Source organism: Esox lucius, chromosome 21 (genome assembly GCF_011004845.1).
Source record: "Esox lucius isolate fEsoLuc1 chromosome 21, fEsoLuc1.pri, whole genome shotgun sequence".
NCBI lineage: Eukaryota > Metazoa > Chordata > Actinopteri > Esociformes > Esocidae > Esox > Esox lucius.
This window is the reverse complement of record NC_047589.1, coordinates 297,894-324,226: the sequence shown is the minus strand read 5'-3', so window position 1 is coordinate 324,226 and position 26,333 is coordinate 297,894. Positions and strand designations below refer to the sequence as shown.

The 26,333-nt window shown below is 40.0% G+C and overlaps 1 protein-coding gene across 4 annotated transcripts in view; it reads left to right on the top strand.

Moving 5' to 3' along the window:
* myo3a (myosin IIIA) overlaps positions 1–26,333 on the top strand; it is a 279,588-nt gene that overhangs the window by 209,693 nt on the left and 43,562 nt on the right. For 3 of the 4 annotated variants that reach the window (XM_029116287.2, XM_029116285.2, XM_034289440.1), the window contains 5 exons: positions 5,470–5,558; positions 5,751–5,880; positions 7,708–7,767; positions 24,553–24,647; positions 24,911–24,955. In XM_029116287.2, coding sequence (XP_028972120.2) covers positions 5,470–5,558; positions 5,751–5,880; positions 7,708–7,767; positions 24,553–24,647; positions 24,911–24,955 — 419 coding nt within the window. The remainder of the gene's footprint in view (positions 1–5,469; positions 5,559–5,750; positions 5,881–7,707; positions 7,768–24,552; positions 24,648–24,910; positions 24,956–26,333) is intronic. The other variant, XM_029116286.2, reaches the window with a different exon arrangement.

Below are 26,333 nucleotides of genomic sequence, written 5' to 3'. Positions count from 1 at the left end.
GCACACCCCTTCAAATAAAGTGTTACCACTCCTTTTTTACTCCAAATAATTCTAAATTTCCTGAGGGGACAATCTCTCGAGAAGGCATTCAACAGATTTGAATGGAATACATTTTTGTTGTTCTTAGGAAGTTTGGATTTGGGGACAAATTTGGCTTATGGGTCCATCTCTTGTATATGTCTTGTATAGGGCAGTGTCTGCACAAATGACACCCATTCTGATTATTTCGCCCTTGAATGTGGGACCGGACAGGGTTGCCCACTCTTCTCTTTGTAATTTTGATAACTCGATGTCCTTTGTCCGGGGTGTATCAGGGGAGGGCAAATTACAACCTGCTTGAACGCAGGTTGTCGTTATACGCTGATGACTTACTTTATGTCAGTAACCCTGCAACCTGCTTGCCTTCCATCCTCTCTATTCTGGAGGACTTTGGCTCCTTTTCGGGTTACAAGCTGAATCTCCAGAAGAGTGAGTGCTTCCCAATCAATCCGGCAGCACTGCAGCTTAACCCCCAGAGTACTATGCTTAACATTTTTGGGTTTCACTACTTTTATATTTGGGCTTATAAACAATATGTAATGTAAATTGATCATTGTGTATTTGGCATCAAATTATTCCAAAATACCTCAGCTAATATAAGCATGCATGCTAATGTTCTTATAAGGTAGTGTTTTAGGGAAAAATGCCCAATAAAGTAAGTAATTTCATAAGCATTTTTTATATATCATTGAATTCTGATCATAACACACCCATACGGAGTGATACTCCCAATACAAATGTCCTGTGCAAACACAATGCACATTTGTGGAAGAAAAGGCTTCATAATGAATGTGAACAGAAAAATAAATAATTTGCCCTTTGTCCAACACAATTTTTTTATTTTTACATCAGCCCAAAAACCCATGTGGAACTGTATTGCCACTACACAAACACTTTTCAAACACTTTTTCTTGCACAAAAATGCATTGTATCACAATAAATGTGAACAGAACAATGAAATTAGTCACATTTTGTGCAAGCAGTCCAATATGTTTATGACAGCCATAATTATGTCACTATTTATGATTGAAATCAGCCCAAAAACCCATGTGGAACTGTTATGCCATTCCAAAAACCCTTTTCAAACCCTTTTTTTTTAACACAAATATGCTTTGTATCACAATAAAAGTGAACAGAAAAATTAAATAATTCACCTTATGTGCATACAGGACAATATGATTATGACACCGATACATATTTTTCTATTTATGATTGAATTCAGACCACACACGTGGAGCAGTTTTTACAACACACGTTTTCTGCAAACCCTTTTTATACACAAATATGCATTGTTTCACAATAAATGTGAACAGAACAATGAAATAATTCACCTAATGTGCATAAAGTCAATTTTGTTTATGACGCCCATAATTTTTTTTTTCTATTTATGATTGAATTCAGTCCACACACAGCCATGTGGAACAGTTCTCCCATTCCAAATACACAAAGGAGACAATATCTATAATGATCACATTTGTATTACATTATTTCATGATAAATAGGTTATTAGATTAGCGTTAGCATTAGCCTGTTGTTAGCATTCGTCCTTTGTTGTCCGGTAACTCAGCTATCCAGCGTTTGATAACAATAAAGGACTATGGCTAAATTTAGTCAGTGTTTTTACGTTTTGTCATTTTATACTAATAATAATACTTCTAAAACAGTTGAAAACACATCCTTTCTTTGTGTTTTCGACCAGTTAGCGTTACGCAAGGGCACAATTCTAAAACATTCGCTAAATGCTAAGTTAGCATGCTAGCTAAGCTGACATACTGATGCAACCTCTTCTACAGTCAGAATGAGCAAATAAAAAAAGAGAAGTTATGTCCCACCCAGCAACCATTTGATTTGATCAAATACATAACAGAAACCTTCCGCTGATTGTGTAAATTAAACTATTCTGCCTAGCAACAGCCTTCCATTGGATGCTGTCACCCAACAGCCCATCCATTGGTCAGGTGCACAAGAGTTTGGTTGCATTTGGACAGGATGACGACAACAAGCAAATGTGCCACGTAAACACAAAGCGCATCTGCGATTTCATCGGAATCTCATGGAAACAGCAAAGGAAACAGAATCTATCTATCAAAAACCATTTAGAAAATATGTAATACTATGTAATTGTTATTCAAATACGCCCCAGGCGTGGGCGGTACCGCCTAGTCCGTCCTAAGCTGACTTGCCTTTCCAAATAAGCCGCTCTGGTTTCACACACCTCGGAGTGAAGGTATCACATTCCCTTCCTGCCATTTTCTCTGTAAACGTTGCTCCCCTTCTTGTGAAAATGAAGTCTGACTCTCAGAGATCAGGTAGCTTATCGCTATTACTTATAGGAAGGATTAATGCTGTTAAAATTAATAATTTGCCAAAATTCCTTGACCTATTTCATTCTATCCCATTGTTTTTACCAAAGTCCTTTTTAAGTCAATCAATCAGGTTGTTACCTTATTTATCTGGTGAGGTAAGGTACCTAGAGTCAGTCGTTCTTTGCTTTAAATATGCAAATTTAGTGGAGGGCTGGCACTACCCAAAATTTTGTACTGCTAGCGTACTGCCAATTTTCAGAAATTGCAATTCTGGTGGCATGCTACAGATACCCCTTGGTACCACTTTGAGGCGCAGTCCTGCATTCTCACTTTGGTCTCTAAATACTCTGTACCCCCTCTCAATTTTTCCGTTAAATGCAAGTCAGGCATTGTGTTTCCTCACAGTTTTCTGGCTTCCCTGCCGAACCCCCTGCCCGACCCTGGGATAGTATATTGTATTTACTACCTCGACTGAAGGGATTAACCTCTCATATTTATTTGGTTATTCTGTCATTGGACAAGCAATAGACAAACAAACAAAAATAGATAACAAAGCTAAATCTGCCTGGGAGAAGGAGATGGGCATAGAATTCAAACAGGAGTTGTGGGATTAGGTGATTGACCATGAACACTCCACTACATCTTGTGTTCGTCTTGGCCTTATACAATTTAAGGTTGTGCATAGGGTAATTTTTACGAGTTGAATATAGCTGAAATCTATCCAAATTTGAATGATGAATGTCTCTCCATGTGACCTTAATCATATGTTTGATCTGTGCCTGCCCTTAAGAACTATTGGGAAACCATTTTCCAAATTTTATTTGAAGTGCTAAACGTTAACCTGCCCCAGGATAGTTGTTTTTGGTGTTCCGGAGGATCTGTCCTCATTAGCCCTCAGCCAAGCAGACATTGTCGCTTTTACTTCCTTACTGGCTTGATGCAGAATTATACTGAACTGGAAATCTGTTCACCCCCCTACTATTTCTCAATGGATATGTGGCGTTATGTTTTCTTAGGTCATGAGAAAATAAAGTATTCCCTCAGGGGCTCCGGTGCTGTTTTTATACACAAATGCGTCCTTTTGTTGAATATTTTCATTCATTGCAGAGGCTCCCTCCTGATGTGCTGTAATGAAATTTATTTATGTACATTTAGTGTCTTGGTTTTCTGTTTGTATGTCTTTGCAGCATTGCAACTCTTCATCCTCATTTTTAAGTTAATTCCGATTCAACCAAGACTCTGCTCTTTTATATGAGAGTATCTTCCATTCATCCATTGATGTCATTCAACTGCCTCTATGCAATTCCTAGATTAATGTCCAATCACTGTGTTGTGACTTCCATTTGCATGCAGAGAGGTGGTGTTAGAAATAATCTTATCCCCATAAAATGTAAAAACGTCGCCAACATCTTATTGCTCTTCCTGTACAGCCTCAGGTGCTACCTTGGATGCTCCATCAGATATGATCGCTCGTAGCTGTGGCATTGGAATTATTCATTTCAATGACAGAAGTATGATCCCAAAGTTGGACTGAAATATTGCTGTCACAATCAAATGTTGACATACCTGTATACTTGAATAATTGTATCTGAATTGTGGCTGTGTGATTCAATGCCTGATTCAGTTCAGTTGTCTGGGTACAATATTTATAGTGCAGATAGTAGAGTGTAGCATTTTATTTAAAGTGATGTTTAAATGATTCTGTGTCCTTGTCATTCTTTGTCCCAAGCAATTTGTCTAGTCCTATATGTAGTACTTGATAATAACGCTTGTTTAACTCTAGCAGTCGTGAAGTTAGGTCTGGAAATACTTGAAATACATTTTATATATATAATATAAAATTTTTCATATTTGTTTCTCAGTACACCACCACAATGGATTTTAAATGAAACAACCAAGATGCACTTGAAGTGCAGACTTTCAGCTTTAATTCAAGGGGTTGAACAAAAATATAATATGAAAATTTTCATATACAGTCCCTTTATTTCAAGGGCTTAAATGTAATTGGACAAATTAACACAATCATAAATAAAATGTTCATTTTTAATACTTTATCAAGAATCCTTTGCAGGCAATGACTGCTTGAAGTCTGGAACTCATGGACATCACCAAACGCTGGGTTTCCTACTTTGTGATGCTTTGGCAGGCCTTTACTGCAGCAGTCTTCAGTTGTTGTTTGTTCATGGGACTTTCTGCCTTAGCTTTTGTCTTCAGCAAGTGAAATGCATGCTCGATCAGGTTGAGATGAGAATATTCTGCCATTGCAAAATATTCCACTTCTTTGCCTTAAAAAATGCCTGGGTTTCTTTTGCAGTATGTTTTGGTTCACTGTCCATCTGTAATGTGAAGCGCCATCCATTCAACTTCCCTATACACTTCAGAATTCCTCCGGCTGTTTCTGTCTACTGTCACATCATCAATAAACACTAGTGACCCAGTGCCATTGGAAGCCATGCATGCCCATGCCATCACCCTGCCTCCACCGGGTTTTCCAGATGATGTGGTATGCTTTGGAGAATGAGCCGTTTCAAGCCATCTCCGTACATTTTCTTCTCATCCTTCTGGCACAGGTTGATCTTAATTTCATCTGTCCAAAGTATGCTGAACTGGGCGGGCTTTTTTAGGTGTTTTTTGGTAAAATCTGGTCTTTCTGTTCTTGAGGCTTATGAATGGTTTGCACCTTGTGGTGAATCCTCTGTGTTTTCTCTTGTGAAGCCATGAAACAGCTTCTGTTTCAATTGTTCAATTAATTTTGGTCCCTTAAAGAAGAGGGGGCTACATATTAAAGAACTGTCATTCCTAAACCCTTCCGCCAATTGGAATGTGAATACCCACAGATTAAAGCTGAGTGACTTCTATTTGAGCCCATATTCATTATTTAACTGTAACTTAAATAAACAAACTTTTGTTATGTCCAATTATTTCTGGACCCAACTGTAAATGCATTAAAATATAGATCATCTTCAACAAAAATGCATTTTCAAAAAAAAAAACTAATAGTACTGGAATACTGTAGGTATAACTTTTTTGTGATCTTTTATTCAATTACGATAAACCACAATTTGGATAAAGTTATCTAAATTATTATTTAGATAATTGACCTGTCTAACTTTGTTCATTGTAGAAAAGTTTGAAGACAACCTGAAGTCCAAAAACTTTTGGAGACCCAAGAGGGTGGACCTTGGCTTTGGAATTCACCATTATGCTGGAAAGGTAATAAGGGCTCCAATAAAATATTTAAAAAGTATGGTGTTATATGTAAGATATCAAAAGCTGGCATTCACTAAAAAAGACAGGAAATTGAAACATAAACCCTCAATGTATATGCAAATAACAGTATCAGCTGTAATATATTTTGCTGTAATAATGAGTTGCATGCAGGTGTTCATGTGTGTTTGTGTTCAGGTGATCTACAATACCGCAGGCTTCCTATCTAAGAACAGAGATACCCTCCCAGCAGACATTGTCCTTCTGCTGAGGTCATCCGAAAATTCTCTAATTCGCAAACTGGTCACCCACCCTCTCACCAAAACAGGTAAAAACGCAAGGCCAAATATCTTTTTATCACCATCAACAAAGATATGTTTAGCAATTGTACAATGTACATGAAGCAGTCTCACAAATTAACAGTTTTCTATTGAAACATGAAAACGTTTTAATTTTCTTTCTCCCAATCGCTCTGGTCTTCCCTGAGTTGACAATTCAAATGTCATCTTACAATCTTAATTAGCATACATCAATTATCATACATTAATGCAATTGTCAAAATATGAAGGCGAGGTAGTATAGTTGGTGCATTCTTTCTCTGTTGGACATTGTGCATTGTGCTGCAATGCGCTTGGATTTCTTTCCTTGCCTACCACCCCACCATGCCAGGGCAAGGCACCTGTGGGAAGGCAATGTTTCCACACCCACCCACAGGTGGTGAAGGAACTCCTAGCTCCTGCTATGCCCTTTTTTAACACTAGGACCGCCGAATGCCTACGTCAATTGGTGTTTGAGTTTATAATTAAAATAAAACGAAAATGTTTAAAGCTACACCATGACTTTTCCTAAATACACGTATAATACATTGTTCAATTTAAAAATCCCCAATAGCCCACACCACTTAGCATTGGTACCCAAATGGTACCCAGTAGACAATCACCCCTCACTGAATGCATGACATCAATAGATGACGTCAGTAGATGAATGCGCAATACTCTCAGTTGAATTTGAATGAACTTACAATAGAAATACAAGATTTCCATGACCATTCAAAAACGTAATTAGGCAATCATTGAAATATAATACAAACCATATAGGCGACTTATCACACATTACTGTTTTTCAATAGGAGATTAAGCTTATTGTGTAGGCTAATTAATCAAATGTAATTCTAGAATGTAAATCTACAAATGTATTATCCTAAATAATGATTCGTTATCTTGTATTTCATTTGTAAGTTCATATTCCATGGATATTGTTTACCAGTCACTAATTACCAATTCAACAAACATGTTACAAGTTACTTTTCGGAAAGAGAAACTAAATCACACACATCCTATGGTCTCTCTTTCAATTTCCTCTGCTTATTTTACTGAAGATTAATATTCTACCAATGTATTAGGCTAAATAATTATTCACAAAACGAAATGCCAAAGATATTCTTTACCATTAGAGCAATGGATTGGCATTCAAATCAACTCGATAGCCCCACTACAACCCCCGGGAGAGACCTGCAAAGACATGCCATTTGCAGCCTATTCATTTTGGACCTCATCTTTTTCTAATAACTCTCGGTTTTTCGATAACTTATTCACCTATAGAAAAATCATATATGCCAGTAATCCAGGAGAATAGAGCTATGCATTAGCATTGGAATCAACTTGATAGCCCCACTACAACCCCCGGAAGAGACCTGCAAAGATGTGCTGTTCACATACAGTGTTATTCTGTCTCTCACTGTTCAAATAAACCTACCATTCAAATTATAGACTAATAATTTCTTTGTCAGTGGGCAAACGTACAAAATCAGCAGGGGATCAAATACTTTTTTCCCTCACTGTAGTCTATTCATTTTGGATGTTGTCTTTTTCTAATAACTCCTCTCGGTTTTTCGATAACAGTAATCTAGGAGACTAGAGCTATGCATTGGTGTTGAAATCAAGCAACCGTGCTTTAGGTCTATGTACGGCTGTCCATGTGGATATCCTCTGATAGTTGCAAACTGATCGATAATGTCTGTTATTTTACATTGTACATCACCAAAATGAAAACTAAATCCCAATGGATTTATTTTTTAATTATTCAAGTGCTGTTTAATTTTCATTTTGTACATTTGTAAGGCATAATAAGCAAATGAACATGTGTATTTTCTTAGAAATCAAGGCCGTAGCCATGGAGTCAACATTGGGGGTGACGAAATCTGATAATAATAACAGTGTGTTGATTTTCCTAAGACACCATAATTAATGTTGCTCCAGGACCATCATTGTAACTGACCTGTAGTTAGTTAGTTATCACAGTCCAAAGACAGAATATTCCCCTGCCCCCCACCCTTTGATCTAACCCTAACCTCAGAGACACCTGTGCCTAAACCTAACCTAAGAGACACCTATGCCTAAACCTAACCTCAGTAGCACCTGAGTAGGAACAATACCAACACAGCGATATCAGATGAGACATCAATATTTGCTCCTTTTCTCACTCACCATCATGTCACCTGCTCTCCCTGCCCTGTCGGCATCCTCATGTCTCTCCCTCTCTCTCTTTACTCAGAGTGTACATTAAATAAATATTATCAGTAAACAAGTAATGTTTCTTGCCATGACGTTCAGAAATGGATTACTAACCATTTCTGATCTGAATGGCAATGATTATTATATCAATAAACATAGACTAATCTCTTGTACTACTGTATAGTTCTGTCATCTGACTGGAACTAATTTTCTCACTGCTCTCAACTTTTGTGAGGTTGCCCAAAAAAGCAACAAATGCAGACAATAACTTTTGAAAGCAGACTGCAATCAAACTGCTTGCACTTTAATCAAACAAACATTAATAATGCTATTTATCATAAGGAAGTACTATATGAGTAAACAATAAATGAAAGCTACTACTGTCTACATACAGTATCTCACAAAGGTGAGTACCCCCCTCACATTTTTGTAAATATTATGCCCAATTTGGATATTTTCACTTAGGGGTGTACTCACTTTTATTGCCAGCAGTTTAGACATTATTGGCTGTGTGTTGAGTTATTTTGAGGGGACAGCAAATATACAGTGTTATACAAGCTGTACACTCACTAATTTAATTTGCAGCAAAGTGTAATATCTTCAGCGTTGTCACATTTAATCAATCAATCAATCAAATTTATTTTTACAACAGCAGTTGTTACAAAGTGCTTTACAGAGACAACCGGCTTTAAACCCCAAGGAGCAAACAACAGTAGTGTTGAATTTCAGTGGCTAGGAAAAACTCCCTAAGAAGGCCGAATTTTAGGAAGAAATCTAGAGAGGACCCAGGATCAGAGGGGTGACCAGTCCTCTTCTGGCTGTGCCGGGTGAGATATTAAGAGTCCAATTGGAATAATAAATACATTTCTCTGGGCTAAATCCAGAGTCTATTTGATTCTAGACTAGGTCAAAAGTATGACCAGGTGGACAAGGACAGGGACAGCAACGGGCCCCCCAAACCAGGTACTCCGCAGGTGTGGACCAGGACCTCATCTCCTCCTAAAATTTAAAACTGGAGGAGACTGAGAAAAGTTAGAAAGTGCATTCCTCATATCCCCCAGCACAATAATATAGCAGCGTAACACCTTGGAACTGAGACGGGGGGGTCCGGCGACAAAAGGATATAATCAAATATTTGCAAAAATGTGAGGGGTGTACTCACTTTTCTGAGATAAATTACACATGCAGCGCAACATGAATGACTGTCACTTTACTCAGACTTCAAGTGGGTTTTCGGACAAATATAACGTAGTAAAGACATTGACGTTAGCTGAATACACCCGCGAGCACCATTGTTGGTTGCTGGGTGTATGTGTGGCTAATTAACCTTCCGGGTAACTTAGGTATGATAGCTAACGTTAGTGATGGTTGATTAATTAGCACTCGCAAATCATCCTGTTTTCCAAAATAATTTGTTTCCAAATAAAATTACTGACACTTTTTAGCTAAGTATTATTTGTTTACACAATTCCACAATTAGGCTACAGTACCAGTTCAAAATGACATATTGACATTGTCGTTAAAACTGTCACAATCGACAGTGATATAGCATACATAACAAATATTAATTTTGGACTATTCTACTGTACAGTGAGGGAAAAAAATATTTTATTCCCTGCTGATTTTGTACGTTTGCCCACTGACAAAGAGTGCTCCTAATCTCAGCTTGTAACTTGTATAAAAGCCCCCTGTCCACAGAAGCTATCAATCAATCAGATTCCAACTTTCCACCATGGAATGGGCTACAAGACCATCACCAAGCAGCTTGGTGAGAAGGTAACAACAGTTGGTGTGATTATTCGCAAATGGAAGAAACACAAAAGAACTGGGGCTCCATGCAAGATCTCACCTCGTGGAGTTGCAATGATCGTGAGAACAGTGAGGAATCAGCCCAGAACTGCACAGGAGGATCTTGTCAATCTCAAGGCAGCTGGGACCATTGTCACCAAGAAAACAATTGGTAACACACTACGCCGTGAAGGACTGAAATCATGCAGCACCCGCAAGGTCCCCCTGCTCAAGAAAGCACAGGCCCGTCTGAAGTTTGCCAATGAACATCTGAATGATTCAGAGGAGAACTGGGTGAAAGTGTTGTGGTCAGATGAGGCCAAAATTTAGCTCTTTGGCATCCACTCAACTCGCCGTGTATGGAGAAGGAGGAATGCTGCATATTACCCCAAGAACAGCATCCCCACCATCAAACATGGAAGTGGAAACATTATGCTGTGGGGGTGTTTTTCTGCTAAGGGGACAGGACAACTTTACCGCATCAAATGGACGATGGACGGGGCCATGTACCATCTTGGGTGAGAACCTCCTTCCATCAGCCAGGGTATTGAAAATGGGTCGTGGATGGGTATTCCAGCATGACAATGACCCAAAACACATGGCCAAGGCAACAAAGGATTGGCTCAAAAAGAAGCACATTAAGGTCCTGGAGTGGCCTAGCCAGTGTCCAGACCTTAATCCCATAGAAAATCTGTGGAGGGAGCTGAAGGTTTGAATTGCCAAACGTCAGCCTCCATACCTTAATGACTTCGAGAACATTTGCATAGAGGAGTGGAAAGGCTGGTGCTGGTCTGGTCTGTGAACCAGCTCCACTCAGTTGGCTGGAACTTGGAGGGCTAGTGACTTAAAGAACAAACATCAAAAGTAGTATCATGTTACTTCATATCTTTCCCTTTTGCCCTTATGTATCAAGCTTAGCACAACTGATGCCATTCTGGTGGTTTTTCTTCAGTCTCACAAGAAATTGCAATGGAGGAGGGGCATTAAGAGCAGCCTTCTTGATGTACCTTTTTTTAGGGGAGAGGTATGGTTGAGAAATGTTGGAAGGAAGATGATCTTCCTCCTCCTTGAGGCTGATGAGGATGATAACCTTGAGTCTTTTTCATCCATAGATGGAAGAGTTAATTTCAGCAACAAATTAGTTTAAACGTCTTTTTTTTTTTTTTTTTACCAGATTCTTTCAATCAAGATATATTTCACTAGTGTAATTTTCTATTTGGATATATTTTACTAAGATATGAATACTTGATACTTTCTTAAGTCATGCTAAATTAATAAAAGATCAAACAAATATTTGCTCACTTGATACGTTGTCGGACTCTTTGGCATTCTTGCTCCTGGTCAGTGTTGAGATCTGATGTCACACATTACTTTTCCCTCCGCTCCTCAATCTTCTGAAAATCATTTGTAACACATGACAAGAACCATGCACACTTAATGAAGGTAATAAAAATAAATACAGCAGTACACAGAATATCACCTGTTTCAAAGAGTACTCGCGCTGGGTATTGCTTCCTTCCCTTGGCTGGTTGTGGGCAGATCTTCTTCTGAACAGTGTTTAAGTAGAAGTGTTTAAAATTGCTAGTTTACATTGTTACGTATATTATTGTTATTTTGTTGCTCAGTATATTTTCTCAATTCTTACTACATAGAGGTTGTGTGCCATGTCACAAGATTTACATTGTACAGAATGATGCTCTGTTATTCGGTGCATTTCATAAATAAACATTGAACTGGAACTACTTAATGAACTTATTGAAATTCTATGTGGATCGAAGCAAGAGAGGCTAAGGTTGGTAAGCAGCTGAATGGGTTGGTAGGTGGCTGAGAGATGGATTGTTTTGTGCAAGATTTGGGATGGACTTGTGGAAAATGTTCGCGATTTATACAAATAAAAACTTCTCAGAGTCTGGTATAACAGTTGATTATTTCAAGTTTAATTATGTGGATCCATGGGAACAATTGCTTTCACAAAACAAAGTATAAGTACAGAGACCAACAGAGTAGTGTCATAACAATTGTTCTGATCACATATTATGGCTTCAAGCTCTTTATACTCCTCCTGTCAGCCCCCAAAATATTATCTCTAATGCTATAAGATACATACAAAACAAGTCGTCATACTAAATAGGAAAACAAGATAGAACCATATACTTGCCATGGCAACCATAGTTCTAGGTCATAGTTACCAGACCTCCTGATCTGAGCTTCCCCTAGTGTCCTACACAAAAGGAAGAATACAGTGGAGACAGAGGCAGCTTTACCTTGGCGCCAACTGAACAGGGTCATTGATAAGATAGGGTTGAGGCGTGGTGCCTTGGTTGTGGCCCTAATCGCTTCTAAGAACAGGGCATGCTGACCTAGGTCTTCTTCTATATGTGGCTACCATGAACAGCCTAAAGCAATTTCAGGCCTAGTCTAAAACAGTTCATTTATTACAGTTAATTTACAGAATAAAGGATAGAATAAGAATAGGGTAATAAATGGATCCTTAACAGACTGAAATACTCAGTCAATATATATAAGCATTACTGCAACAAACCTTCTTCCGTGAGGTATTAGGAAAGCCTTTCCTTCTATCATTCCAACAGTGCAGTGATGTGTTACTTCCAAGAGGCCATCTACTAAATATATGGCAAATGTAGAGGAAGGCACAGGGTATTCAAAGAAGGACACTTGATGGGCAAATTCAGAGTAAATTAGGTATGCAACCTCTTTCTCCAAAATTATATTTCTGGTTTTGCGACTTGACCTTGAATGTAAACATGGCTGTTAGCTTGGTCCAGTTTGAGGGTGAATTGCTCTGTGTTGTACTGTATGTATTGCTGTGCACAGTTAAAAGATTGGGGCAGAGGCCCAGATGTATGCTCTCTTCTTGCACCACAGGTTTTTCCTTGTTCGGGTTTCGTAGCCGCTCTCTCTGAAAGCCGTTTAATAACTTGACTGCTGGGAAATCCAGGTTTTCTTACAAGCTTCTTTAACTTTTGCATAAAGTTTTCAAACCTGAAGGCGCTGAAGTAGTCCAGATTCCCATGCACCCTAAAATCTTGTACAAGATGCACAAGATTGTGGACATTATAGGAGAGGGACATCTCATACAGCACCTTCAAATGTTGAACAATCAACACAAGAGCCTCATTCCCATAGTCCATGCAACAAGTGCTGGTACACAGCAGTATGTAAGAACTCTTCAAGGAGGACAGGACTGGTATATAGCAAGAACTGTAGAAATTCAGATCCTTTCCATCGGTCTAGCTCTTTTAGGGACCTCGGCCTTCGTGCAAACTCAACTGGAACACATGACCTGATCACCAGAAGTTCTTCTGATAGTGTCTTTACTTGAAAACCAGAGAGTCTGCAGGCCAGTGGACCCTTAAGCCACAGTTGCAGGAGTCGCCGCATGACACCTAGGCAGACAAGATGCATGCAGCCTGCCAGAGGAGAACGACCAAGATGATGTCCTTTATCTGCCGTTTCTCTCAAATCCTCATCTGTGTGGAGGGAATATCACTCTGTTGTTCACGTATTGCCCTTCCTGTACAATTTTTTTGCAGCTGGAGTATCACGAGTGCCCTTTCATAAGTTTTAAAAATGATCTTGCTGGAGCATCACAAATCATGGAATACAGTTTGATGCTTAAGCCCCCTTACAAATGCAAAACTTGAGCAACAAAGTCTTCCAGATATTCATGCAGTGATGGTTTGCTAGCACTACAAAACAGCCCAATTACAAATGGCTGCTGCCTTGGGAGGTTTTTGATTACTCCAAAAATGGGCTAGAATTGTGTGGATGAACCTTTAAATAGTGGCAGCCCATCCACATTCAGTTCTAAGCATACACCGGGAGACAAGTGGCAGTTGCTCACCTGTAATGTATACTCCATTGACTGTAACCAGCCTTTTTTTGAACAATCATTGACTCTGAACCTTGCAGTCTGCAGCAGCATTCGTACATCAGTTGGTGATGGATGATGACGCTGCAGTATTTTCAACAGCTTTGACAAAGCAGCATGCTTGATATTTTGCTCTATTGCCCCGGCCGACAAATTAGCTCTCAAACTGTCACTCTCATCTTTACTTTGATACAAACAGCTGTATCAAAAAACTCTCCAGGCTTAGAGAACAATGCAGCACAATCCATAATGTCTTCATCACAAAACATGTTACTGGGAACAGCACCAAAGTCTACTTCACAAACTTCACTGACATAATCAATCTCTAATAGACATGATTTGCTCATCAACCCTTGCTTTTGCTCTCTAAGTGTCCAGTAGGAACGTAGATTTGCCGTAGTTTACAATATGGGGGGAAAAAAGCCATAATAAGGCTGTATGGCACATAGCAGCGCATAGAATCAAGCAGTCTTCAGTGAAAACAACAGACGGACATCATTGTGGAGAGGTTGGAGTCTGTTTGATTGAGTGTGTGGACAGGTGTCTTTTATACAGGTAACAAGTTCAAACAGGTGAGTTAATACAGGTAATGAGTGGAGAACAGGAGGGTTTCTTAAAGAAAAACTAACATGTCTGTGAGAGCCGGAATTCCTACTGGTTGGTAGGTGATGAAATACTTATGTCATGCAATAAAATGCTAATTAATTATTTAAAAATCATACAATGTGATTTTCTGTGTACCTATGATACAAATTACAGACCTCAACATGCTTTGTAATTAGGAGAACCTGCAAAATTGGCAGTGTATCAAATACTTGTTCTCCCGACTGTAAATTAAATTTTTCTATGTCCCCAAAGTTGTTCATTCAAATTTGATTTAAAAAATAACTAATAAAAACCTATATATGTCTCATGATGTGTTATCATTTAACTTTTTTTAGGTGGTGTAATTGTTTATCAAATGTTTTCATCAAAATGTTAGCACATCATGAGGTGACATCACATCAGAGGAGGGAAATTCAAATATGTTATGCTGTGTGATTTTCTACTTCACTATCATATTTTTATTGAGTGAGTTTGATGTGTTTGAACATAACGTGTCCTCCCTGTTGACATAAATATAGAGATCAATCAAATTGTATTATTTCTAAAATCATTTGTGAAAATGTTTTAATTCCTCATGATGTATTCAAGGGCATGCTAGCCACAATGCTAACATAATGCTAACTTTTGCTCAAAATGTCCACCCTTTTATTATCCACCCTGTTAGCCTTATTGAACTAACAGGGTGGACACCAACCTGCTCCAAAAAATTAAGGGCACAGTTAAATCACACATCTACGGAAGCCCTGAAGCCCAAGTAAAAAATAAACATTGGGCCCAGAGACAAAATGTATCTCGTTTCAACAACTTTGTCAAAAAAATTATGTTTGCTAAGTCGTTCAAACGAGATAATCATTAGTATGTCTAATTAGGCCAAATTGTTTATGCAGCCGCATTAAAAGGCCATATAATGGTTGCTACAGCCCATCGTTCTTTGATTCCATCCAGTGATGGGCCTATTATTGTTCATTAATAGTTATTTGAAACCCTAAAGCAAGGGAACCTTTCAATGCCAAAGCATTAAGTCAGAACAGTGATCAATCGGTTGAATAGTAGCACGTTGGCAAGGTGAGGACGCATCAAGTGTGCCATTACATTTTGCTCAAATGATAAAACATTGTATGTAATACAAAACAGGATTGTCCAATAAATATTCAATCCAGGCAACATTAGAACGAATACAGGTTGTAGTCTTGTTTAAGTGCTTAAGTTGTACATCTTGCATTGTAAAAAGAGAAAGCGTTGCTCACTAGTTGTGACCAATAGCAGCTAGTATACTAATTCACAACCTAACTGTTATAACAGGTGAGAAAGGACCCAAAAGCGAAATGTGATAATGTAATGTCTTTAATAATAAAAGAGTAACAGTCCAGGGGCCTCATGTACAAAGACTTGCGTTGAATTCATACTAAAACATTGCGTACGGACAAAGCTATAAATGTGCGTACGCACCAAAAAAATCTGATGTATGTATCCCTGCGTACGCAGCATTCCACATACATTCTCTTTGTACATCCCAATTAATGCGAAATTGAGCGCACATGCACGAGCACCACACCCCATCTCCTCCCTCAATTAAATTAATTTAAATATGGTAATTAGTCCAATTTGGCAAAAGAAACCTGCAAGAACATGGGTAAAGCAAGCAAGAAACGAAATTTCACTGAAAACGAATTAGAGGTGCTACTATCAGAGGTAGAAACAAGAAATGATATTTTATTTGAAAATCTGTCCTCTGGAATTAATAACAAAAGAAAGAAAAAAGAGTGGGCGAGTTTGTCTGATGCCATCAACGCGGTGGGATCTGAGAGTCGCACCGTAAATGAACTGAAGAAGAAATGTTCAGACATAATGGTGGAAGTTAAGCGGAGAACTGCTGCGCACCGACAAAGTGTGGGCAGAACAGGCGGTGGTACAGGGACCGATGAACTTGCACCCTTTGGACCCTGGAATCGTATCCGCTGATGTAGGAGACTTGGATATACTACAGGACTGCCAGCAAGGTGACTCAAATTTATTTCCTTAACTTTGATATATATAGCCAGCCACCGTTTAATTTTAAAATGCATGCAATATAGCAAAAAGTACACCAGAGATTTTACGTATCCACTGCTTTTATTGCAAATGCGTGTACCCATTAATAAGGAACAGACTCAAATTACTGTTAAGATGTGCCTGTGTTTATTTGGACTTAGGAACCGCAGGAACGTCCACTGGCACGCACTCAGAGTCCGCACCACCTGAGCAGCCAGAGCCCATTCAGTCCAGCGTCTCCCGTGTCTCTAATGTTCCCCCCAGTGCTGAAGCCCGTCCATCTGGCCGTGTCTTGACGCATGCTGTTCTGGAGTCACAACAGCAAATTGTTAGGGCCATTGAAGAAATGAACAGTCACCTTAAAAATGTCACTGACGCACTCACAGAAATAAGCCATTCATTAAAAGAATTGGTCAAGAAATTAACTTTGTGTCTGAGTACCATTTATATTGTCGCAATTACACGTTGACGGGCCTGAATGGCTTGTTGATTGTGCTGCACATATACTGGTCCTGGGTCAGGGTCATCTGGCGGTGCCCCCACCTCGCCAAGGGGTATGCCTTGCCTGTGCGCGACATTGTGCAGCACTCCACAGGCCAGTATGATGCGGCAAACCTTGTCAGGGCGGTATAACAGCATCCCCCCGGTCCTGTCAAGGCAGCGCCACCGACATTTCAGCTGCCCAATCGCCCGCTCCACAACTGACCGAGTGCGAGAATGGGCATCATTGTATCTGCGCTCTCGGTCAGTTTGTGGGTTGGTGAGGGGGGTTAACAGCCACGTCTTTAGTGGATAACCACTGTCTCCTGATGGGCAGTAATAATAATTACAGACACAAAAATTTTACTTTTAGATAGAACCATACATTTAAATGCATAACTTACCAAGTACTCACCCATCGCGCACGCTGCCAGCTTGGAGTCTCATCCCAACCATGCTGTTTGTAAGGATATATGAATCATGGGTTGACCCAGGCCACCTTGCCACAATATTTGTTAGGCGCATTTGTGCATCACATATAATCTGCACGACTGGGGATGTCGTCGGGCGGTGGAAGGAGTACTTTGAGGATCTCCTCAATCCCGCCGTCACGTCTTCCATTGAGGAAGCAGAGGATGAGGGCTCAGAGGTGGACTCGTCCATCACCCGGGCTGAAGTCACCGAGGTGGTTAAGAAACTCCTCGGTGGCAAGGCACCGGGGGTGGATGAGATCCGCCCTGAGTACCTCAAGTCTCTGGATGTTGTGGGGCTGTCTTGGCTGACACGCCTGTGCAACATCGCGTGGCAGTCGGGGACAGTGCCTCTGGGATGGCAGACCGGGGTGGTGGTCCCTCTTTTTAAGAAGGGGGACCGGAGGGTGTGTTCCAACTATAGGGGGATCACACTTCTCAGCCTCCCCGGGAAAGTCTATGCCAGGGTTCTGGAGAGGAGAATACGGCCGATAGTAGAACCTCGGATTAAGGAGGAACAGTGTGGTTTTCGTCCGGGCCGTGGAACACTGGAACAGCTCTATACCCTCTACGGGGTGTTGGAGGGTTCATGGGAGTTTGCCAAACCAATCCACATGTGTTTTGTGGATTTGGAGAAGGCATTCGACTGTGTCCCTCGCGGCATCTTGTGGAGGGTGCTTGGGGAATATGGGGTCCTGGGTCCTTTGCTAAGGGCTGTCAGGTCCCTGTACAACCGAAGCAGGAGCTTGGTCCGCATTGCCGGCAGTAAGTCAGACTTGTTCCCAGTGCATGTTGGACTCCGGCAGGGCTGCCCTTTGTCACCGGTTCTGTTCGTAATTTTTATGGACAGAATTTCTAGGCGCAGCCAGGGGCCGGAGGGTGTCAGGTTTGGGGACCACACAATTTCGTCTCTGCTTTTTGCAGATGATGTTGTCGTGTTGGCCCCTTCTAACCAGGACCTTCAGCATGCGCTGGGACGGTTTGCAGCCGAGTGTGAAGCGGTGGGGATGAAAATCAGTACCTCCAAATCCGAGGCCATGGTCCTCAGTCGGAAAAGGGTGGCTTGCCCACTTCAGGTTGGTGGAGAGTGCCTGCCTCAAGTGGAGGAGTTTAAGTATCTAGGGGTGTTGTTCACGAGTGAGGGAAGGATGGAACGGGAGATTGACAGACGGATCGGTGCAGCTTCTGCAGTAATGCAGTCGATGTATCGGTCTGTCGTGGTGAAGAAAGAGCTGAGCCGCAAGGCGAAGCTCTCGATTTACCGGTCAATCTACGTTCCTACTCTCACCTATGGTCATGAGCTTTGGGTCATGACCGAAAGGACAAGATCCCGGATACAGGCGGCCGAAATGAGCTTTCTCCGCAGGGTGGCTGGGCGATCCCTTAGAGATAGGGTGAGAAGCTCGGTCACCCGGGAGGAGCTCAGAGTAGAGCCGCTGCTCCTCCACATCGAGAGGGGTCAGCTGAGGTGGCTTGGGCATCTGTTTCGGATGCCTCCGGAACGCCTTCCTGGGAAGGTGTTCCGGTCCCGTCCCACCGGGAGGAGACCCCGGGGAAGACCTAGGACACGCTGGAGGGACTATGTCTCCCGGCTGGCCTGGGAACGCCTCGGTGTCCCCCCGGAAGAGCTGGAGGAAGTGTCGGGGGAGAGGGAAGTCTGGGCATCCCTGCTTAGACTGCTGCCCCCGCGACCCGGCCCCGGATAAGCGGAAGATGATGCTATGCTATGCTATATAATCTGCACATTTATTGAATGAAAATGTTTCCGATTCACATATGCAAATTCTTCTTCAGATGGCGCCTTTATAGCAATATGTGTGCAGTCGATCGCTCCGATTACATTAGGAAAACCGGCTATCGCTGCAACCGGTTGCTAGGAAAGTGTAGTAAGCACCTGTAAAGGAACGGGTAATGCGTGGCTCCTCACTGTCTCTCTTTCCAAATTCGGACCCAACTCAGCGCAGAGCTCCAAGAGTATAGCCCTTGGAAATCTGAAACGGCTGATAAGCCAGTCATCATCGTGGACCAGAAAGTCACTGTGGTCCCTAAAAACTCGTTCTCTTCTAATAAAGCCAAAGCTGCCATTGCTAGACGGGTTGTATCAATTTTCACATCCTTTATATATGTTCTTACTTAATTGCATAATAATAGAACATTTTAATAAAACTCGTGTGACAATAATATGGCAAATAATTTATCAATTACAAATTATAAGCAATATCTGACAGGTGCGATAGAACAGTTCGTAGTGTAATGTTTGCCACTTCACTTTATTGCCTCTATGAGTCGCCAACGGACAAAAATCACAGAAATGTATGTACGCCAGGCCTGAAGTTTACGTGGAAGGACGCACATTATTACGTTAATTTCACTGTTAGTACATCTGACCGTGAACGTGAAAGCTGCCGTACGCCGTGTTTTCGTGCGTACGCAAGATTGATACATGAGGCCCCAGGTGAACAGAAATCCTCTTCTATAAATAACAAACAGAAACTGCCGTCGATACGGGCGTTAGACGAACTACAGAAATATTCCAGAAACGGAAGCAGGGTACAGCAAAAGGTCCAGGTCTTGCGGCGTATAGTCTCGGGTCTCACAGGATACAGCAGATCCAGACAGGACTCAGGCAGGAAGGGAAACAAACAGGTGAAAGGGAGCACCTCTTGCATGGAAAACTCATGGAATAATCTGGCAAAGAAGCAGGGAAAAGGAGAGCTAGAAGTAGCAAACACAATCAGGGTGGGAGAGAGAACAGGTATGGGAGAATTAGCGTGATCGCTGGTTGCAACAAGGAACAGCTGAGGGTGAGTGAAGGTGCATGTGGTTGTGTGTGTGCGTCATGGGGAGTGTGCGTGTGTGCGCGTGTGTAAGAGCGAGTGTGGCCAGAAGAGGGAGAAAGAAGGATACCAGAACCATGACACTAACAACCCTCCGCTATTCAAAACAAACATACCGCCGCACTTATATAAACTGAGCTCTAGACCGCTGTCATCCTTAGAATATGCCTACTGCATCATTTCACCTCTCTCTAAAACAAATATTTTTTGGACCTTGATCAAAGATCCAGGGCTAATATGGAAACACCCGGACAAACATTACTGAATCAAATAAGACGGTTATTTTACCCAGGGCCATTATGTATAACAATTGTAGCTGCAGTGTGTGGACTCTAAGCATTTTTTCGTATGTTTGTAGTCAATGTAGCCCATCCATCATCACTAGCTCATCCAAAGATAATTGGCTGGTCTATGCAGATTAATAACCACTGTATTAACCTAACACAAATCCTTATAGAAATAGGTTTGTAATTGCCATTTAATTGTTTTGTAGGCTAGGTCAAACTAATCAGAAATGAATGCATATATATATCCTTTATATATATATATATACCGCTGTCTTTGTGGTTTTAGTGTTCAGTTTTTTTTATTCTGTTTAGTGTGTACATTTTCGTTGATGTAGGATGTGTGTTGAAACTAATACACTAAAAGTATCTGTTAGATAGTGAACATTGTCAGGTGTTGCTAGAATGTTCTCCAGTGATCCTTACACCATTATATATCAAACTGCCCTCATGCGGCTGCTTTTGTCTTCTGTCATATCATCAATAAACACTAGTGACCCCGTGCCTTTGGAAGCCTTGCATGCCCATGCCATCACACTGCCTGCACCGTGTTTTACAGATGATGGGGTATTCTTTGGATTATGAGCCATGCCAAGCCTTCTCCTTACTTTTTCCCCCACATCATTCTGGTAAAGGTTGATCCTAGATTAATCTGTCCAAAGAATGCTGTTCCAGAAAAAGGCTGGCTTTTTTAGGTGTTTTTTGGCGAATTTGGCCTTTCTGTTCTTGAGGCTTATGAATGGTTTGCACCTTGTGTTGAATCCTCTGTATTTGCTTTTGTGAAGTCTTCCCTTTATGATAGACCTGGATAATGATATGCCTACCTCCTGGAGAGTGTTCTTTGCTTGGCTTTGTTTTTTTGCAACCTGAGAAGGGCCTGATTCACTTGCATTGAGAGCTTCCTTGACCGCATGTTGTGTGTTCACAGCAACATCTTCCAAATGCGAATGCCACACCTTGAATCAACTCCAGACCTTTTACCTGCTTAATTGATGAGGAATTAACAAAGGAATAGACCACACCTGTCCATGAAACAGCTTTTGAGTCAATTGTCCACATACTTTTGGCCCCTTGAAAAAGAGGGGGCTACATATTAAAGAGCTGTAATTCCTAAAAATGTCCTCCAATTTCAATATGAATACCCTCAAATGAAAGCTGAGAGACTCATCAAGCCCATATTCATTATTTGACTGGAACTTATATATTTTGGTAAACAGTCAAAATAACAAAGTTTGTGTCTGTATGTAGTTATCTCTTAACCTAACCGTATTAATGTTGACTTATAACAATATTTGTTGCCTTATGCAGTGTTTTCCCTATATGCATTCAACAGCAACAATTTTTTGTTCATTTTTTGGTAATATTTTCATAATAATCATTGCTGCCATTGGATCCAGGTGGCAGGCACACAACCACATCGCTGCTGTCAAACATCTTAGGAGAAACACTGATATGTGAATATTATATTGTATATCATCATGTATAGGATATAGTTACACTGCCTGGCCCCAAATAGTTGCACACTCATTGGACCGCCTTTAGCTTTTACTATAACGCGCATTCACCTTGGCATTATTATGATTACCTTCTGCAACATCACAACATTTAATTCTATCTAGAGTTGCATACATTTTTTGCCAAGATCTTGTATTGATGACGGGAGAGTTGAACCATTCCATAAAGTCCTTCCAACATATCTCAAAGACATTCAATGTGGCTATGATCAGACCTCTATGGTGATCAATTTTTGTGTGAAAATGATTCCACATGATCCCTGAACCACTGATGCACAATTTGAGCCTGATGAATCCAGGCATTCTCGTCCTGGAAAAAATCCATTAATGGGATAACCTGGTCATTGAGTACATTCAGGTACTCAGCTGACTTCATTTTATTGCCACATAACGTTCCTGACCCTAGACCTGACCGACTGAAGCAACCCCAGATCATAACACTGCCTCCAGAGGCATGTACAGTGGGCACTATGCATGATGCATTGTTTTATGCACATCCCTTCTTACCCTGACATGCCTGTCGCTCTGGGATACATCTGGACTCATCAGACTATATTACTTTTTCCATTGTTCCAGAGTCCAATCTTTATGCTCTCTAGCAAAGTGAAGCCTTTTTTCCAATTATTCTCACTAACAAGTGTTTTTCTTGTGGCAACACAACTGTTTATTCCCAATCCAGTGAATTATTGTCGCATTGTGTGTGTGGAAATGCTCTTACTTTCGCTATCAAACATGGCCGTGAGTTCTAATGTCAATTTTTTTATTATACTACTTCACCAAGCGACTTCAACAAGCGTAAATTATCTCTGATCACAATCATTCAAGGTTGATGGTTTACCACTAACCTTCCAAGATTTTGATAATGCATTTGATAGTTTTTAACCGAGATCCAGTAATTTCTGCATAGTTGTTTTCTTTGGTTCATGCAGGCTAATAATTTCACCCTTCTGAAACACAGTAAAATATTTTCCATGACCATGGGATACGTCTTCTGATATTTAAGAAATTTGAGGTTTTGTCCAATCTGTTATGCTATTGCCCACCCTGTTAGACCTCTGTCCACCTTGTTATGTTGGTATTCTTTTTACAGAGGACAGACAAGCTCTGTTTCTATAAAGGAACCTTAGCTTGAATTTCCCAGTTCAGTAACATATTTATTAAAAGAATGCCTATAATCTAACTATACCCCTAAGTATTTATATGCAGAGACCTGTTCGATTTGCATATCATCCAAGCAAGTGAGTACAAATGTGTTTCTAAGTGAGAATTTGGACCTCGAAAAAACTATGTGTTTTCTTTGTTAAGAGGTCTCTGTAGAATTTTTTTATTAGACTCCAACATCCTTAATGCTTGATTATCTGAAGGAGCAATGGAGTACATACTTGTGCCATCTGTATAAAAATGGAAATGACAACTGAGAAGAGAACAATAGCGGGCCAATTATTGAACCTTGAGGAACCACTTTGAGTAACTCTAAGGGCTTGGACTTGACCCCATCGACCATGACTTCTGAGTTCTATCTTTAAGATAGTCATACAAACATCAGCAGGCATAAGTGCCCAGTCAGTGCCCAGTCCCAATTGATGTATGGGATGAGTGTTCAGCTGCAAACTTACTGTGTGTGTGATGTGCATAGCCAATTAAGGGCCATTGCAACATGTGCTTTTGCAATATATACCCTTTAGTCAGCAATTAGTCAGTATTCAGACATACAAAACATGTATTGTATGTTTATAGACAACTTGAAAGTGATAGTATGTCATTGACAAGATACACACAGCACAAAATAAATATGAACAAAAGCATTTTGTCCCCATTATAAATACATTTAAAAAGGTTTTTCTACCTTTATTATCTTCACTTTCCTCCAAAGCCATTATCTTTTTTTGGTACTGAAGAATAAGCAGCTGGTTTGTTCAAGTTATTTTCAACCTCTGGACATCTTGTGAATATGTTTATTTTATCATAGCAATGTCAACATGAAACATATAATTTTTAAGAACCAATAGTTATTGGAGGCCAAGCTTTTTTTGTGAAAAGCTGTCCCTTGCAGTGTGAGTACCATACATAGGTGGAGGACGCCACCAACTGTGCCGAAATCCAATCAGCTAAGCCATAATCACAATCAGTCTTAAATGAACCCCTAAAGCTGTTTTTATTGAGCTATAGCGCCTCCCTTCTCTCTTTGTACCCTTCCCCACAAAGCAAACATGGTAAAATGCTAACACGCTACTAGTGAGAATAGCAGAGTCATTTGAAATAGCTGAGCCCTATGGCTACACAATTAGTAATCAACACCTACAATTATTCATGTCATGAAAAATGTTTTTTACAAGTTGTGTCAAATTTGCATGTTTGTTACATTACTTACATACACATTTTCCTCAATACATTTTTCCTATTTTCTCCTCTACCTTCTTTCCCTATAAGTACAGCATAATTTGGTTGTTACATTTTGAGCACTTACACCACTACATGCATGTTGTTTGCCAATATCTGGTTACCACTTTAAATCAATCCTTTTTCAGATGTTGGTGAAGCTTGTCTTTTTGTTCTAAGACTCTTTCTATATCTTCATTCTCTAGGTAACTTGGCCCACACAAAAGGTAAAGGTATGAACACACTTATGAGCGTGTCACGCACCCCAGCTCACCCTCAACGCACCATGAACTTTGCCAAGGTACAGGGCATACAATTGTTTTAATATTTTAAACATTCTCTTAATGTTTTCTGTGTGCTGCACTCCTGTCTTGCTTCCTATTTAGAAAACAGTAACCTTTTGTGTCTTTATGTAATTCTGTCAGAACTATTTAGTTTTTTTCAGATTTTTTTTTTCACTGTTTTGTCTTTTCTCAGTTAGGCTTCCTCTTTTAAATGAACTAACCTTGTGTGTCCTCCCTGTCTCTTTGTCATCCCTGTTTCTCTGCATTTTTCCTTGGCAAGATGGGAGTACTCATGTTATTCAGTTCTAGTCTGTCACTCAGTGAGGTAATGACAATTTCTCTGCCTATGTCGTGTTTATGTTGTATCTTTCAGTGCTGGCTCTAGCTTTTGGGGGCCCTAAACAACATTTTATTTTGGGGCCCCTCTCCCCTAGGGTACAGGGGCTCCATAGCGGTCTGGGGCCCGAAGTGACCGCTTATGTCATTTATGCCTAGAACCAACCCTGCTATTTTGTATGGCAAGCAATCTTGCATACAACATAGCAAAATTAAACAGTATTTATTTTTTATATACTTTTTCTCATCCAACTCCCATACTTTCGTATTTCAATAAGTAAAATCTACATGTGTGAGTGCTCTCTTTTATGTATGTCTGGCACTGTTTGTCTGGCTTTCAGCTGGTAGATGGATAGTAAAAAAGCCATGTTTTCATATTGATTTGAAAGACTAAACGTTTCTTAATTGTTCGTCTCATTTCATTTGTGTTAACATTTCTGTCAGTACTGTTTGTAGTGAGCATTGTAAAAATTGTTATGTTTAATTATTTTTCTGTCTACCAAGTCTTACTATGCACATGTGAAATGTATCTGAGATACTCAGATTGCATTTTATAGATTAAGAATAATCTAATTTAATAATAATAATCTAAAAAATGTGTCTCGGATACCTTTGCAAAGTTACATCACCAGTGATCATAATAGCTAGTTGCTCTGTGCTACTGTTTTCTTCATTAATACAGTAACTATCAATGCCAGTTTAAACAAATGGTTTCAAATAATGCATTCCATTATGATCAAGTGTTCACTGTCACAAATTATGACTTAATAATTGTCTAATTTTGACCTCTGATGATAACTTTAAGCATTACCCATACTGAAATTATGTAATAACAATATGGGAAGAATCAAACAATCATGTGAAATACAACACAATTGCCAAATTATTTATTTCCAAACAAATGCACATGTTCCAAATACATTTACAAATGGATGAACAGCTCCTAAACCATAGTTATTTTATTCTTATGGTCACGCAATTCTAAGACACACAATAGCTCCTCATATTTTTGAACTTTTTGGTGTAAATGCAGTTTTTACATACACACGCAATGAATGGTTGGATGATGGTTGAAGATTAATAGAGAAAGAATACTTTAAAAAACTAAAACCCAATCCCCATATGCACCTTATCATAAGGGTTCCTGTAACTCAACTGAATAAACTTGCTGGAAAATAGTCTTGAGTGTGACTTTAAAAATGTCATAATATTCTACAAGATTTTTTAGGGCCAGTTTCCTAGATTATGTCTACCGCTGGATAAAAAACCAAACCATGTCAATGCTGAACTTAATCTGTGTCTGGGAAACTGGCACATTTCACACTAAATATAGTAAATGTACTACTACGTTTGTTCAAAGTTCACTG